This window comes from Cololabis saira, chromosome 14, assembly GCF_033807715.1.
Source record: "Cololabis saira isolate AMF1-May2022 chromosome 14, fColSai1.1, whole genome shotgun sequence".
NCBI lineage: Eukaryota > Metazoa > Chordata > Actinopteri > Beloniformes > Belonidae > Cololabis > Cololabis saira.
Genome location: NC_084600.1, coordinates 1,704,927 through 1,719,424, shown reverse-complemented (window position 1 = coordinate 1,719,424; position 14,498 = coordinate 1,704,927). Strand labels below are relative to the sequence as shown.

The following is a 14,498-nucleotide window of genomic DNA, read 5'->3' as shown; positions in this document are numbered from 1 at the left end:
TACACCAACGCAGAGCCTACGCAGAGCCTACGTCGTAGGCTCTGCGTTGGTGTTGGTGTCTGCGTCGGAACCATAAATCGCCGGCAGCTCTTCTCATCCCCGAAAACATCAGATCAAATTTCTTAACAGCGTTATTTGGATAAACTGAGCCCAGGTTGGGGATCTTAACGGTTACTTTTACGCCTGAAAAAATATTAAAACTTAATAAAGTGGCATATTAACAGTGCTACAGTGGAAATTAAAACAGCTTTTATCTCTGGGCTTCCTGATATGGTGTGACGTATGTGCAAACGTAACTACGCAGTCGCTTACGTAACCGAACGTAAACCACGCAGTGACGTAGCAAGTGGTGTCTCAATTTCTAGGGAACATTACAAGGACCCTACCCAAGGGGTGTATTGGGATTGGCCCTTGTTGTCCGTTTCAACTTTCTTTAACAGCAATATATTTTGTATAAGTATATTTCTCCTCTCTACTCATCTCCCTGTATGTCTAACTCTTTGTCTCTCTTTCTCCCCCCCCCCTCGCTGCCTAGGAGCTCCAGGTAAGGTGTCTCACACGGAGCACGTAACATTAGCCTTGATCAGTGCTGTGGTGTTGCTGGCTCCTTTTCTTTTCTTACTGGGGGAAAAAGCAAAAAAACACTAGGACTATGCTTCATTTTGCTCTCACAGCTTGGTTGCAGAACTACATATTTGTTAAACCTTTGTGGGATAAATCATCGTGCTGAAAGCTGACGCCTATCCCGCATATTTCCATGTCATGAATAACACCTCATTCTGCATCTTGTGCTTATAAAGAACATTTCCTAATGGCAACAAGCCTCTGCTGCTCTGTGTCTCTGCTCCGGTTCACTGTGGCTGCGCGTGCGTGTGTTTCCTCCAGGGCGAGACGGTAGATAACTTTAACTGGGGCGTGCGGCGGAGGTCTCTGGACAGCACGGAGCTGGGGGACCTGCTGGAGGAGAGCCAGCACTCGGGCAGCACCCCCAGTCTGGGCCACGAGGACCCCCACGACTCAGACGAGTCCTCCGAGGAAGAGGAGTCCTCCACCAGCCAGAGCCTCTCCCACTCCCAGCTCGTGTGTAACGTTAGATCAACACCACATTAACATTCACTGCACTGCAAAAACTCAAAGTCATACCAAGAATATTTGTCTTATTTCTAGTTAAAATGTCTAATTTTTAGTCAAAAATTACATTACACTTAACCCTTGTACTGTCTTTGGGTCAAAATGACCTAATTATCCTGTTCCTTCTTTCCTCCTGCTCTCCCCTTCCTTCCTTCCTTCCTTCCTTCCTTCCTTCCTTCCTTCCTTCCTTCCTTCCTTCCTTCCTTCCTTCCTTCCTTCCTTCCTTCCTTCCTTCCTTCCTTCCTTCCTTCCTTCCTTCCTTCCTTCCTTCCTCCCTTCCTTCCTTCCTTCCTTCCTTCCTTCCTTCCTTCCTTCCTTCCTTCCTCCCATCCTTACTCCCTTCTTTTCTCCCTTCCTTTCTTCCTTCTTTTTTCCCTTTCTTCCTTCTTTCCTGCTGCTCTATCCCTCCTTCTTCCCTTCTTTCTTTTCTCCCTTCCTTCCTTCTTTTCTCCCTTCCTTCTTTTCTTTCTTCCTTCCTTCTTTCCTCCCTTCTTCCTTGACCTGAAGACAGCACAAGAGTTAAAACAAGTGTCATTACCAGAAAAATAACTTATTTGACAATTTTCACCTGTTTCAAGTAAATTTTCACTTGAAATAAGTAGAAAAATCTGCCAGTGGAACAAGATTTATCTTCTCATTACAAGCAAAGAAATCTTGTTCCACTGGCAGATTTTTCTATTTATCTTAAGTGAAAATCTACTTGAAACAGGTGAAAATTTTCAAATAAGTTATTTTTCTGGTAATGACTCTTGTTTTAAGTGTAATGAGATTTTTTGACTAAAAATGAGACATTTTAACTAGAATTAAGACCAATATTCTTGTTAAGATTTTGAGTTTTTGCAGTGTGGGGCAGGAAAAACCCTTATTTTCTTTGATTTTTTTCCATCTTGTTTTAGACTAATCCTTCTCCATCGGAGGAAACCAACCCCACGGATTCTCTGTCTACTTCATACGACACATCTGCTGACCCCCAGTCCTTCAACGCCACGACGCCGGGTCAGGGAGCGCTCCACGATGATCACATTGGCCTGCATGTGAGGAATAGCTCACACTTTCATGGATGTAGTCGGTACTGGAGTTGAGTGGGGATGAGGGGGATGGCATCCCCCCTGAAATAAAAACGGTCCAAATCATCCCCCCTGTAAACTGACATCCCCCCTTTCCATCCCTTATGTCATTTCATCAATGAATGTGGTTTTACTGCTATTTCAACATTTAGAGTTACCAGAAAAATAACTTATTTGACCATTTTCACCTGTTTCAAGTAAATTTTCACTTGAAATAAGCAGAAAAATCTTTTTATTACAAGCAAAAAAATCTTGTTGCACTGGCAGATTTTTCTACTTATTTCAAGTGAAAATCTACTTGAAACAGGTGAAAATTGTTGTTTTTTCCAGTGATGAGTGTTGTTTTAAGTGTAATGAGAATTTTTTACTAAAATGAGACATTTTAACTAGAAATAAGACAAATATTCTTGTTAAGGTTTTGAGTTTTTGCAGTGATTTACACTATACTTATCCTGTGAAGGACAGAGTCATATTGATAAGTTCAGAAAAGTGTTTTTTATTGTTGTGTTTTGATGTATTTGATGTAAGCCCAGTGGATATTTAAAGCTTACAGAAGGCTGCATTTAACTGCTGCTATGTCATTCCTGCAGTATTTCTGCAGGTGTTTTGGTCACTGCTATTATTTGTAATATATTATATTATTTGTAATCAGCACAAATTATCTGTCCCCATATGATCAAATACACCATCCCCCCTGATTTTCTTTAACAACTGGAGTACTGGATGTAGCTGTCTGTTTTTCTGCAGTGTGTTCTTGTTGGGAGCTGTAACGTCTCTGTCCCTCAGGTGAGGGCGTGTGGTGAGGACGAGGACACTCAGGCTCAGGACGACGAGCTGTCCCTCAGCATCAATGAGCTGCCTCACGGCTCGGACTGTGGGGAGAGTTTTACTCTGGAGTTGCCGGGACAACCTCAGGATCAGATCGCTAATCTGGACCACCACCTCAACCCGGACTACTGCCAGCCCCCACTGGACTTCCTGGACCCAAACTGTCTGCCCAGGTACAACCACAAACATGCACATCAAAACCAACATTTACTGACCATGGAATCAACTACGGGCTGTTTTTAATCTGTCACCGCCATCATGTTTGAGTATTTGTACAGTATTGGAAGAAAATGACTGTATTTATTGTAGTAGGAACCTTTCTCACTTTTCTGCAAGTAATTTTTACCGGTAGATGCATCCAATTTTTCTCTTTATAAAAGTCTCAGTGTTTAAAAAGTGTAACCAAATCCCTAAGATTTGGCGATGTCAGGCTGATTAACAGTATTTATGATATTAGATCTCAGTCTACAGGACTGTCTCAGAAAATTAGAATATTGTGATAAAGTCCTTTATTTTCTGTAATGCAATTTAAAAAAAAAAAAAAAAAAAAAAAAAAAAAAATGTCATACATTCTGGATTCATTACAAATCAACTGAAATATTGCAAGCCTTTTATTATTTTAATATTGCTGATTATGGTTTACAGTTTAAGATTAAGATTCCCAGAATATTCAAATTTTTTGACATAGGATATTTGAGTTTTCTTAAGATGTAAGCCATGATCAGCAATATTAAAATAATAATAAAAGGCTTGCAATATTTCAGTTGATTTGTAATAAATCTAGAATGTATGACATTTTTGCAATTACAGAAAATAAAGGACTTCATCACAATATTCTAATTTTCTGACACAGTCCTGTAAATACATTTCTTCTTGTGTTTTGACATATTAAGTACTTCCTACATTTTTAGAGAGATGCAAAGAACAAAAAATATGTTTTTATTATCCAGCTCATACAAATTACGATCCGGATCTTTTTTTCTTTAATTCCTCTCACCAGTTTACGGGATGATGTAGACGACCTGGAGGACCTCGGGTTTCCTCCACCTCCGTCTCCATTTTTCTCTGCCATCTTGGCAGCGTTTCAACCTACAGTGTTTGACGATGCTGAGGAGGCCTGGCGTTGCCATGTCAACCAACTTGTTATGGACTCGGATGGGTCTTGTGCAGTCTACACTTTTCAAGTCTTTTCATCTCTTTTTAAGGTAAATCCTAGGATTGATTTCAATAATTAATTTATAATCCATGACACTCTTCTCTTCAGGAACATGATGTTTCTATATTCTACCTGGGTAACATCACGTCTCCATTACAGTAATCCCTCGCTATAACGCGGTTCACCTTTCACGTCTCGCTGCTACACAGATTTTCATTGTGCATCGTGTTCTGCATTCTGATTAGCTAAACAGTCTCCCCGCTTCTTCACTTCCTGTGTCAATAACGTTGGTTGCTTAGCAACAAGCTGAGAACGACCAATGAGCTTCAGCAGCAGCTGAAGAACGGGAGCCTTTGATGAATCGTTCATTACAGTCTCAGATATAATCCATGGTGTCGGTTTAGAAGAATCTTTTTACCCAGAAGAAAAAAGAGCGACAACAACAACCCATAACTATTTTCTTCTCTGGAAAAAACACACCTGCACCGCGGGTTTAGGAGAAAAAGACGCTACAGAGTCAGGATGCAGCACCATCAGAAGAGCAGAGAAATACACGCCAGTCACAATCTGTCCTACTGTACCTATTGTATTTTTTACATAATCTTTTTTCATTTTCTCCTGTTCAAATCCAATTAATCGGGTCGTGGTGGGGCGGTGCTGATCTCCGCAATTTGAAGCCTTGTATAATAATTGTAAAAAAAAAAAAAAAAAAGTTGCTACTTCGCGGATTTCACCTATCAAGGGTTCTTTTTGGAACGTAACCCCCGCCAAAAACCAGGGATTACTGTACTGTAAACATTTCCTTGAGCATGTTTTCTCTCACAGAACATCCAGGGGAAATTCTGCACTTTGACCACTGACGTTGCCACCTATCTCGGGGAGGGATTGAGAGGCATCGGATCAAAGTTCCTCAGGTCATCACAGATGCTGACCACGTGCTCAGACTGTCCCACCATCTACATCGATGCTGATACGGTGAGTACTGGCAGACATCCACCACTCAGGGGCGGGGCTTCTTTGTGATCATTTGTTGATATAGTAGCCCGGCATGAGACGAGAGGCTCCAGGCTGTAAAGGGCCCGGTCATACGCCTCAGTCTTTCTACCACTTCTACCACGGGCTTAACCCGCTGAGAAGTTGCATCTGTAACATCATGCACATTCCCTCTATTGGCATAGTATCAAATTAAATAAGCTGAATTGATTTTCCTGCTATCTTCTCTCATTTTGTGTCCTTGTAGATCATGTCCTATGGGCTGCTGGAGAAGATGAAGTTCAGTGCGCTGGAGCTGCAGGAATACCTGGACACGTACAACGGCAGAGAGGAAGCTGCTGTATCGGTAATTCACTCTCACATTACAGATTTTCTTTAGATTTTTTTTTTTTTATATATTCTTACAAAAGTTGGACTAAAACAAAAAAATGTGTGCCCCCCTTTCCCCTTTCTTCCACCAGTGGCTGAGGAACTGTAAGGATACGTTTCCCAGGTGTCCTGGTGACAGCGTAGTGACCTGCCAGCCGGGAGATTCAGAGGAGAAAGTACGCACTGCTTATTTACACAAACGTCTAAAGTTCACAGGAAATCAGCCTGAATAAGTTATTTAATCAGCTTCTGATTAATGTCACACTGAAACATGTGCTATTTTATAGTATTTGCTGTATGTTATCTGTTCTATACTCCTGACTTTTTCTACCATCCACTCTGCAAAGAAATGAGTAGTTGCTGTTTTTTGCACTGTCGACTAATTCTCGGTAGCCTGACTGTGAGTCGGCATCGTGAATGCAATGCTCTGCATGTGTTTGATTGACGCTTTGTGTTCCTCTCACCTCGCTCTGACGCCCTAACATGCTCTCTCGCTGTCTAGCAAATGGAATCTCTTGCAGTAAGTTCTCTTACAAGTTTCCTTACTTCACTGCTGTTGATTCCTCTCAAATAAACTGCTTTATTTACCTTCCACCAGACTTTTTGCTAGTTAACTGCATGTTTGCATTCCTCTGCTTGTGCATATCTGTGGAAAATGTGATTCTGGAAGGATAATCAATGTGACTTTGTACTTTATGTGATTGTACAGCAACTGGAGCTTTGTCAGAGACTCTACAAGCTGCACTTCCAGCTGCTCCTATTATTCCAGTCCTACTGCGCCCTCATTGGCCAGGTTCATGCCATCAGCTCAGTGCCCGAGGTGAGTCCCATCACGCTTGATAAACACATTAATCACATAAAATGAGGTTATAATGACTTGGAAAACAGCTGACCGGGGCGAATTCTTGTTGAATCTTATAAGATATTTATACCACGGTCTGTGTGAATACTGGATTCTGATTGGCTGGCAGGTGTAGGTTAAAAGTGATAACCTACACTTAGAAAACAAGTTTGGTCAAATTGCCTGATAACTTTAATATCATTGCCCTGGATCTGGCCCTGGCGTTAACCGCGGCAACGGAGATTCAGAGAAGAAGAGCCGGCTACCGCAGGACGGTAAAGAGCAGAAGTCTTGCAAATCTTAATATATATATATATATCATATATCATATATGTAGCTTAATAAAACGATTTAGGAAACTATCTGTGGACTTTGATTCTTTGAAACAAATTAAAGCAAAAACACATTAAAGCATGAATAACTGATTTAATATTTATGTTTTTTGGTAAGTGGCCGTGGTATAAGCCATGGTGGTATAAGAATAGCCATAGAAGAGCCATAAGAATAATCAGTAGAAAACGATATAGAGATCCAACAAATCCAATATTCCTTCAGTTAAAATTGTTGAAATTTCATGAATTAGTAGACTATAGTATTCTCCAAATTATGTTTAAAGCTCATAAAAAAACTTTACCAATCAACATTCAGAAAAGATTTGAAAAAAGAGAAAGCACATATAACTTAAAAGTAACAGATTTAAAAAAAAAAAAAAAACAAGATTCAGGACTAAATTGATGGAACGTTGTGTTTCTGTGAAAGGAATCAGTTTATGGAACAATCTGAATAAAGAAAATAAAGAATCCAAATCAAACATTACATTCAAAAGAACAATTAAAGCCTGTATGTTAAGTAAATATAATGAAATATGTTAGTTAAGTTTGATTGACATACCCATAGACGGCGGTAATTTTATTTTGTTTTAGTTTTTATTTACTAAGTTGTTGTTTTTTTACTTTTTAATTTATGTTATTTGTGAATTTATTTCTTGAAAAAAGGGGAATTAGATAAGATTCTTCTTCTTTCTGCTCCCTTTTCATTCACAATTTATGAACATTTGTATTTGTATTTGTATTTGTATTGAATTGTTTTTATTCTTTGAATGAAATAAAGAATAAAATGAAATGAAATAAGCGGGATAATGCCCTTCGAGGTGACATTAACATAAATATATGGACTTCGCACAGGCACACCGACGGTTCACGCCCCTGCGTCCTCCATATATTTATGATAATGGAACCTGGAAGGGCATTCTCCCTTGCATAGTATCCTCTGTAATGACGTCAGCCTCATGCACGTTTCACGTTTCCTCCCAGCTCCTGAACATGTCCCGGGAGCTGACGGACCTGAGGACCAGCCTGCAGGCGGCAGAGACGGCTCTAGCCACGGACCTGGAGCACAAGCACATGGCCCACACACACGCACATGCCAGCCAGCTGGCGGCCATGGTGGTGCCCAGCTTCCCCTCCTCAGAGGCCGCCGTGCAGGCCATCCTGGAGTGCCTACGCAACAACGAGTTCACCAAGGCCGTGCGCTACATCCAGGAGTGCAGGTGAGAGAAGACAAGTCTGCCAGCGTTTGGCTCGGAGCGACCAGGTGATCCAGCTGCAGAAGTGTGCTGGTGTGGAGGAGAGTTGATGACCAGCTACAACAGTTGAACTAAAACAGCAGTTTAACACGTTGGCTTAAGGTTAAATGTTATGAACGGGTATATATTGAAACCTGCAGAAGAGTATTAGAGCCATGCAGGAGAAAAAATATTTGAGAGGGGAAGATTTTTTTTTATTGTGCAGTTCGACAAAAAAGTTGAAATGTTGAGAAAAAAGTCAAAATGTCGAGAATAATGTTGAAATACAATTTCAAGAATGAAGTTGAAATTTCGAGAATAAAGTTTAAATACAATTTCATGAATAAAGTTGAAATACAATTTGGTGAATAAAGTGTAAATGTCTCCTCCTCCATCAAATCCAGTTAGCAGAGTGACTGACAGCTCTGCAGCAGCAGCTGTAACTAACTAACTAACTAACTGGGAAGGTGTCTCAGTTGGTAGAGCGTTCGCCCATGAACCTGAAGGTCAGTGGTTCGAACCCTAGTTCCGCCTGTGTCCACCAAAGTGTCCACTGAATCCCCCGGTTGCTCCCGGTTGTCAGGCCAGCGCCGTTGTGTATGGCAGCTCCGCCGACAACCGGTGTGTGAATGTGTGCGTGTGTGGGTGAATGGTTGCAGCGCTTTGGGTAGGAGTACAGCTGGAAAGCGCTATATAAGTGTAAGCCATTTACCATTTAACTTACATCCTAGGAGTGGAACGTTGAGGGGACGTTTCTGAAGTTATGCAACTGCATATGTGTGATATGTGTTTTAAATCAATATCAAATTTTTTCTCGACATTTCAACTTTTTTCTCGAAATTTCAACTTTTTTCTCAAAGTGCATAATGAAAAAAAAAATCTTCTCCTCTCCTATCCTCCTAAAATATTTGGATTTTTCTCCTGCCTGGCCCTGATACTCTTCCGTAGAAACCAAATTTCAATCATTTTTTTAGTTCAGGTTGATGTTGAACTTGATGCAGGCGTCTGTTTGTGCTGCATTCTGACCTCTTTTAACAATAACTATAAGGACTAAACTTTTGTTCAAGTTTTAAAAGACAAATGTTTTCTTACTCGTCAGCTTTTGGCCTCCTCCGGGTTTGGGTTTAATTATTCCTCACCACCTTATTTTGTCCACCTTGCAGCAAACAGACAAAAAAATGACCATTTAAACCCTCACAGGAGATTCAATTCAATTCAATTTTATTTATATAGCGTCTAATACAACAAAGGTTGTCTCTAGATGCTTTCCAGAGACCCATACCCAGAAAATGACCCCCGAGCAATTATTACATAAACAATGGCAGGTAAAAACTCCCATAGTGGGAGAAAAGCCTTAAGCCAAACAGTGGCAAGAAAAACTCCCCTTTAGGAGGGAAGAAACCTTGAGCAGGACCTGGATCATAAGGGGGGACCCTCCTGCCGAGGGCCAGACTGGGGGTCGGGGACGTCAACAGCACAGCAGGCAGGTGGAAGCAGCAACGGGATGACTAGGGGTTGGGGCCGCAGGCCAGTACGCAGCTCCCGAAGCTCCAGCCCAATCATCAAGTCCCAGGTTGGGGTGCAGGGTCAGGGAAAGGTTGAGAAGGGGCAGGGCCAGGGAGAGGAGTCTTGAGGGACGAACCTCTCCCCCGCCCAAAAGGGGCCGTTACCCTGCCCCCCTCACTCCCACACTGCAGGATCCGGTGTTTTGCATTCAGAGATGCTCTTCACCACCGGCAAAGGATGCTGCACCAAGAAAAAAGAGAAGAGAAGGGGGGGGGGGGGGGCAGCACAAGAAATTACAGGAGCGACTCTAACACACTAGAGTTTACACTACCTAGAGATTTACCAACACCAACAAGAGGTTTACTAACACTAACTAGAGGTTTACTAAACACTAACTATAGGCTTTACTAAACAGAAATGTTTTAAGTTTATTTTTAAAGGTGGAGGGGGTGTCAGCCTCCTTAACCCAGATTGGAAGTTGGTTCCATAGTAGTGGTGCCTGATAGCAGAACGCCCGCCCTCCAAATCTACATTTGGATACTCTAGGAACTACGAGTAAACCTGCACCCTGAGAACGGAGAGCTCTGCCAGGAACATAAGGCACTATCAGGTCTTGCAAATAATGCAGAGCTAAGCCGTTTTGGGCTTTATATGCAAGTAATACAATTTTAAATTGGATTCTGAATTTTACGGGTAGCCAATGGAGCGACGCTAACACTGGAGAGACGTGGTCTCTCCTGCTGATTCCTGTCAGTACTCGTGCTGCTGCATTTTGGATCAGCTGGAGCCTATTCAGCAAATTACTTGGACATCCTGCTAATAACACATTACAGTAATCTAGTCTAGAAGATACAAACGCAAGAACTAGTTTTTCTGCATCACTCTGCGAGAGGATTTTCCTAATCTTTGCAATATTACGGAGATGGAAAAATGCTATTTTACAAACCTGATTGACATATGGTTTAAACGACAAATCCTGATCGAAAACAACACCAAGGTTTCTCACAGTTGCACTGGAAGACATTGCAATTGCAATTCAATTGAGAGATACTATTAATCCCCGAAGGGAGACTAGCAGGGAGGTGGAGGACTAAATCTGATTCTTTTCTTTCCGTCCCTCTCAGGAGGCAGTGGCCCGACGGGGTGTTTGGAGGCAGCTCGGAGACAGAGGTCCAGACGCTGCTCAACATCTACTTCCGGCACCAGACGCTGGGCCAGACCGGCACCATCGCGCTGGTGGGCTCCCGGCAGGACCTGAGCCTGATCTGCAGCAAGCTGCTGGAGCTCAACGGGGAGATCCGCGACATGATCCGCCGCGCCCAGGGCTACCGGGTGGTCAACACCTACCTCCCCGACTCCAGCGCCTCCGGGACCAGCCTCTGACAGCAGCTGTGGAGCCCGACCCCACCCCTGCAGCCGAGACCGGCCCGGAACCTCCCTCTGCTGCCCCGGCTGCTCAGCTCCGGGGGGACCGGGGGGACCGGGGTGACGCCTGCTCACCGCCCTGTTCAGCACTAGACCCACAAGCACATTTGGACCTGAACCTCCCCCTGCTGTCCTCCTTGTCCCCCCCTGTAGATCCTGCTGGTTTCCCCGGACCCCCGGACCTGTTCTCCCCTGTAGATCCTGCTGGTTTCCCCGGCCCCCCGGACCTGTTCTCCCCTGTAGATCCTGCTGGTTTCCCCGGCCCCCCGGACCTGTTCTCCCCGGCCGGCCACCCACACCCCCTGGTCCAGCCGGGGTCTACACTGCTGTGCACACGACAGCTTGCCAGGGCTGTTCTCCCTGAAAGTACGAGCCTCCATCCTCCGTTCCACGCTCCTTCACCCCAGACTGTTCCTCTGTCACATATACACGTATACGGTCTCTCACACCTAGCTGCCCCTGCTCCCCCTCCGGCCTCCCATCTCCCCCACCTCCCCTGCTCTCTGTACAAATGCTCCAGCACATCTGCCGCCCCCCCACACCGCGGACCAGTCTTAACCCCGGGCCCCAATGCCTCCTCACACCGCTCCCCTCCCGGCCCCGGCGACCCCGAGGAGACGCCAGCGTGGGGCTGGTGCTGCCCCCTCCCCCGCCCCCTGTTCCGCTACCTGGGGAAGCTGGGCCGGGCCGCCCTGCCCCTGCTGAAGGCGGGGGGGCTCCTGAACGCTGAACCCTCAGACGTCCAGACCTAAGATGTAAAGGTTTTTACGAGAGTGGACCTAAAAAAACTTGACTGTGAATCTAAAACGCCTGAAATGAACTAGTCTTGATCAACCCCTCCAGTTTTGGTACTAAAAAAGGAGACGTACCTGAAGATTTTACACATTATGGGATGATCTGTGAACACACTGGATACAATGTGGCTGCCTGGCCTGCTGACAACAATGACCTGGTGTGATTCTGTCCAAGCACTGGCTTTGCTTTGCAGCTTAATGTTGTGAAAAATGTTGCCCCTGGATGAATTCCTGCTGGACGCCCATCACTCAGCATGTTCTCCGTCCTGCACACGTGGACCTGGGAAGGCTTGTAGCTTGGATTTCATACTGAGGAAGTGAAGACTGGGGTCTATTGCCTCCCTCAGGAAGGTGGTAGTGTTGGTGGGATCCCCACCGACGGGGGGGGCGACCTGTGACACCGGGTAACATCACTGGAAGAGTTCCCTCTATTGCACTAAATGGGGTTTTAGTATTAGTGTTTTTTATAGTTACAGAAAGGGGATTGTGTTACTGTGAGGGGAAAAAGAAGTCAGTTTTACTGAAAAGAAACACCAAATGCTGGAGTGACTTTATTCTCTTTTTGTGCTTACTGTTCTGACACCTCCTCTGGAGGAAACTGTGCAATGCATGACCCAGTTGAATGATTTCTACTGTACACTGGCATCTCGTTTGCTCCCCAAACCTCACACTGACTGAAAGACTGACAGGCCGGACGCAGAGTTTTCAAGCGTGCCTCCTTCTACTGCTCCTGTCCCGTTTATATCCTGTATCCTGCGTATAGAGGGTCTGCATTGACGTCACTTCCCCGCTGGACCAGCCCCCTTACTCACACTGAGTGGCAAAAACAGCTGCAACTAGTGGAGAAGACGGAATAACAGCTGATTATGGGCTTAAATTAAAGGCAGTTGGACTTGACAGTGACCCGTACAGTTACCCCAAGAACCAGTGGTCCATGGACATTAATATTTGGTACAGTTACCAAGAACCAGTGGTCCATGGACATTAATATTTGGTACAGTTACCAAGAACCAGTGGTCCATGGACATTAATATTTGGCTTTTTTCCTGATATTTATATGTATTTAATTTCTACGCCGGGGAAATACACGAAGCAAAGCAAAGCAAATCCTGCCTTGGTCCGACTTCAAGGCAGGATTTGTTGTAGAAATTAAAGTGATGAAGACACTGAACTTTATGATTTGACTGTTTAACATTAGCTACCCAAAAATCCAACATTACCTGATACAAAATGGGAACCACAAATCCACGTTTCGGTGTCTGGAATCCAGTTGTTTCTGTGAATTGCAGTGATCCATTTGTCTCGCTTAAGGTTATTTTTCGGCAGTCTGTAAAACGATAACTCAGATTTCTTGCTAAATCTATGAGTACAGTCGATCACACAACAACTCTTTCCAATTTTAGATGTTTTCCAGTTGCTCAAACTGAAAGTTTACGCTGCCACTCAGTCTTTCTGACACTTGGGGGGCGTAACCCGCTGTGAAGTCTCATCAGTGACGTCATGCACATTCCCTCTATACTCTCACAAACACTGGTCTGTTCCCTGCGTGCCATCACCCGTGTGGCATACACTGCTCCGCGGCTAACTGTCATTAGTAAGTGTACACACTCCATTTCTCCCTGTCCTGCACCGTTACCTGTAGACTGTGTTCACGTGCCAGGAGGACGGTGCATGTTCACTCTATATTTAGTCTGTTTACTGTTGATAGTTCTAGTCACAGAACCAGAGTAGCATATGTCTGTAATTTTGTAGTGACATAATGTAAATGCTGACATTCAGCAAGCATTGATGTTTAAAACAAAGTCCTAGTTACTGAAGTTAAACACTCCCCCTCGTTTCCCCCCGGCAGTCACCTTTCCCTTCGCTGTACAAATGTCTTGATTCCTATTTATATCTGATCCGCTAGAAGTCAGCTCATTTTACTTTTTATATAGATGTTTGTTCTCCAATCAAACTGCCATGCATGCATCTTCAGTGTCGTGTAGAGTGATTGAACCATTAACAGAACCGTTTCATCCCAGATGTTTGTATGACTTTTAAAGGGAGCTTCCAGCTCACATGGGTGCAATTTCTTTTTCATGTGTGGGAGAATGTGTGTTTGCATGCAGAACAAGTTGCACATTTTTAAAGCTTTAGATATTTTTTTTCATAATGTAAATACTTTTACGGCCTTTGTGAAGTTTTGAGTTGAAGCTCTGTACAAGTTGGTGTCAGAAGTAAAAACATATCAGAACATATTGTGCTATTGTGTGTGTGTAACTGCCCACTTTAACCCTTTGATGCTGCATATTTGGTACATAAACCTTTGCACCCCCCCCCAAAACATTTATAAAATGTTAAGTTGCCCAATGTCTGGGGTGTTTCAGTTCAATAACTGTCAGGAATCAAGGGATGAAGTTGTACCCCTGATCTTTCAGTGCCGACGTGTTGCTACATTGAAAGTTAGTACAGTGTGAACATTTGGAAGATTGAGAGCACTGAACTGTTGGTCAAGCACATGAAAAACCATTTGCAGCCCACAGGCTGGATCCCTGGACGTTTGCATCCTCAAGTGGATTCCTTCTGCTAGCTGAAGAGGATTTTCACACGTCGCATGGATAATGGCTGCAGCAGTAAAAACAAAACACAAAATAAGTGATTTATGAGTAATGCTCTGGAGACAACGGAGGCATGTGTGGATTCTTAACAGAACCGACACCCAAGTTCTCAGTTGTGGTTGTAGATCGAGAGTCCCTCCCTGAGCATTGCATTTTGATATTAGTGGCTGCACAAAACCCGTCTCCTCTAAAGAGGAATCATCTTAGATTACGTAGCGCAGACCAGG

General features: G+C 43.8%; 1 protein-coding gene across 6 annotated transcripts in view; it reads left to right on the top strand.

Moving 5' to 3' along the window:
• Nucleotides 1–10,986, top strand: part of LOC133459453 (protein furry homolog) — a 103,618-nt gene extending 92,632 nt beyond the window's left edge. For 4 of the 6 annotated variants that reach the window (XM_061739396.1, XM_061739395.1, XM_061739393.1 and 1 more), the window contains exons 56-66: nucleotides 886–1,080; nucleotides 2,028–2,165; nucleotides 2,985–3,199; nucleotides 4,027–4,231; nucleotides 5,008–5,157; nucleotides 5,423–5,521; nucleotides 5,637–5,720; nucleotides 6,047–6,064; nucleotides 6,254–6,364; nucleotides 7,699–7,934; nucleotides 10,580–10,986. In XM_061739396.1, coding sequence (XP_061595380.1) covers nucleotides 886–1,080; nucleotides 2,028–2,165; nucleotides 2,985–3,199; nucleotides 4,027–4,231; nucleotides 5,008–5,157; nucleotides 5,423–5,521; nucleotides 5,637–5,720; nucleotides 6,047–6,064; nucleotides 6,254–6,364; nucleotides 7,699–7,934; nucleotides 10,580–10,838 — 1,710 coding nt within the window. In that variant the 3' untranslated portion in view covers nucleotides 10,839–10,986. The remainder of the gene's footprint in view (nucleotides 1–885; nucleotides 1,081–2,027; nucleotides 2,166–2,984; nucleotides 3,200–4,026; nucleotides 4,232–5,007; nucleotides 5,158–5,422; nucleotides 5,522–5,636; nucleotides 5,721–6,046; nucleotides 6,065–6,253; nucleotides 6,365–7,698; nucleotides 7,935–10,579) is intronic. The other 2 variants (XM_061739398.1, XM_061739394.1) reach the window with 1 other exon arrangement.
• Nucleotides 10,987–14,498: the final 3,512 nt, after the last annotated feature.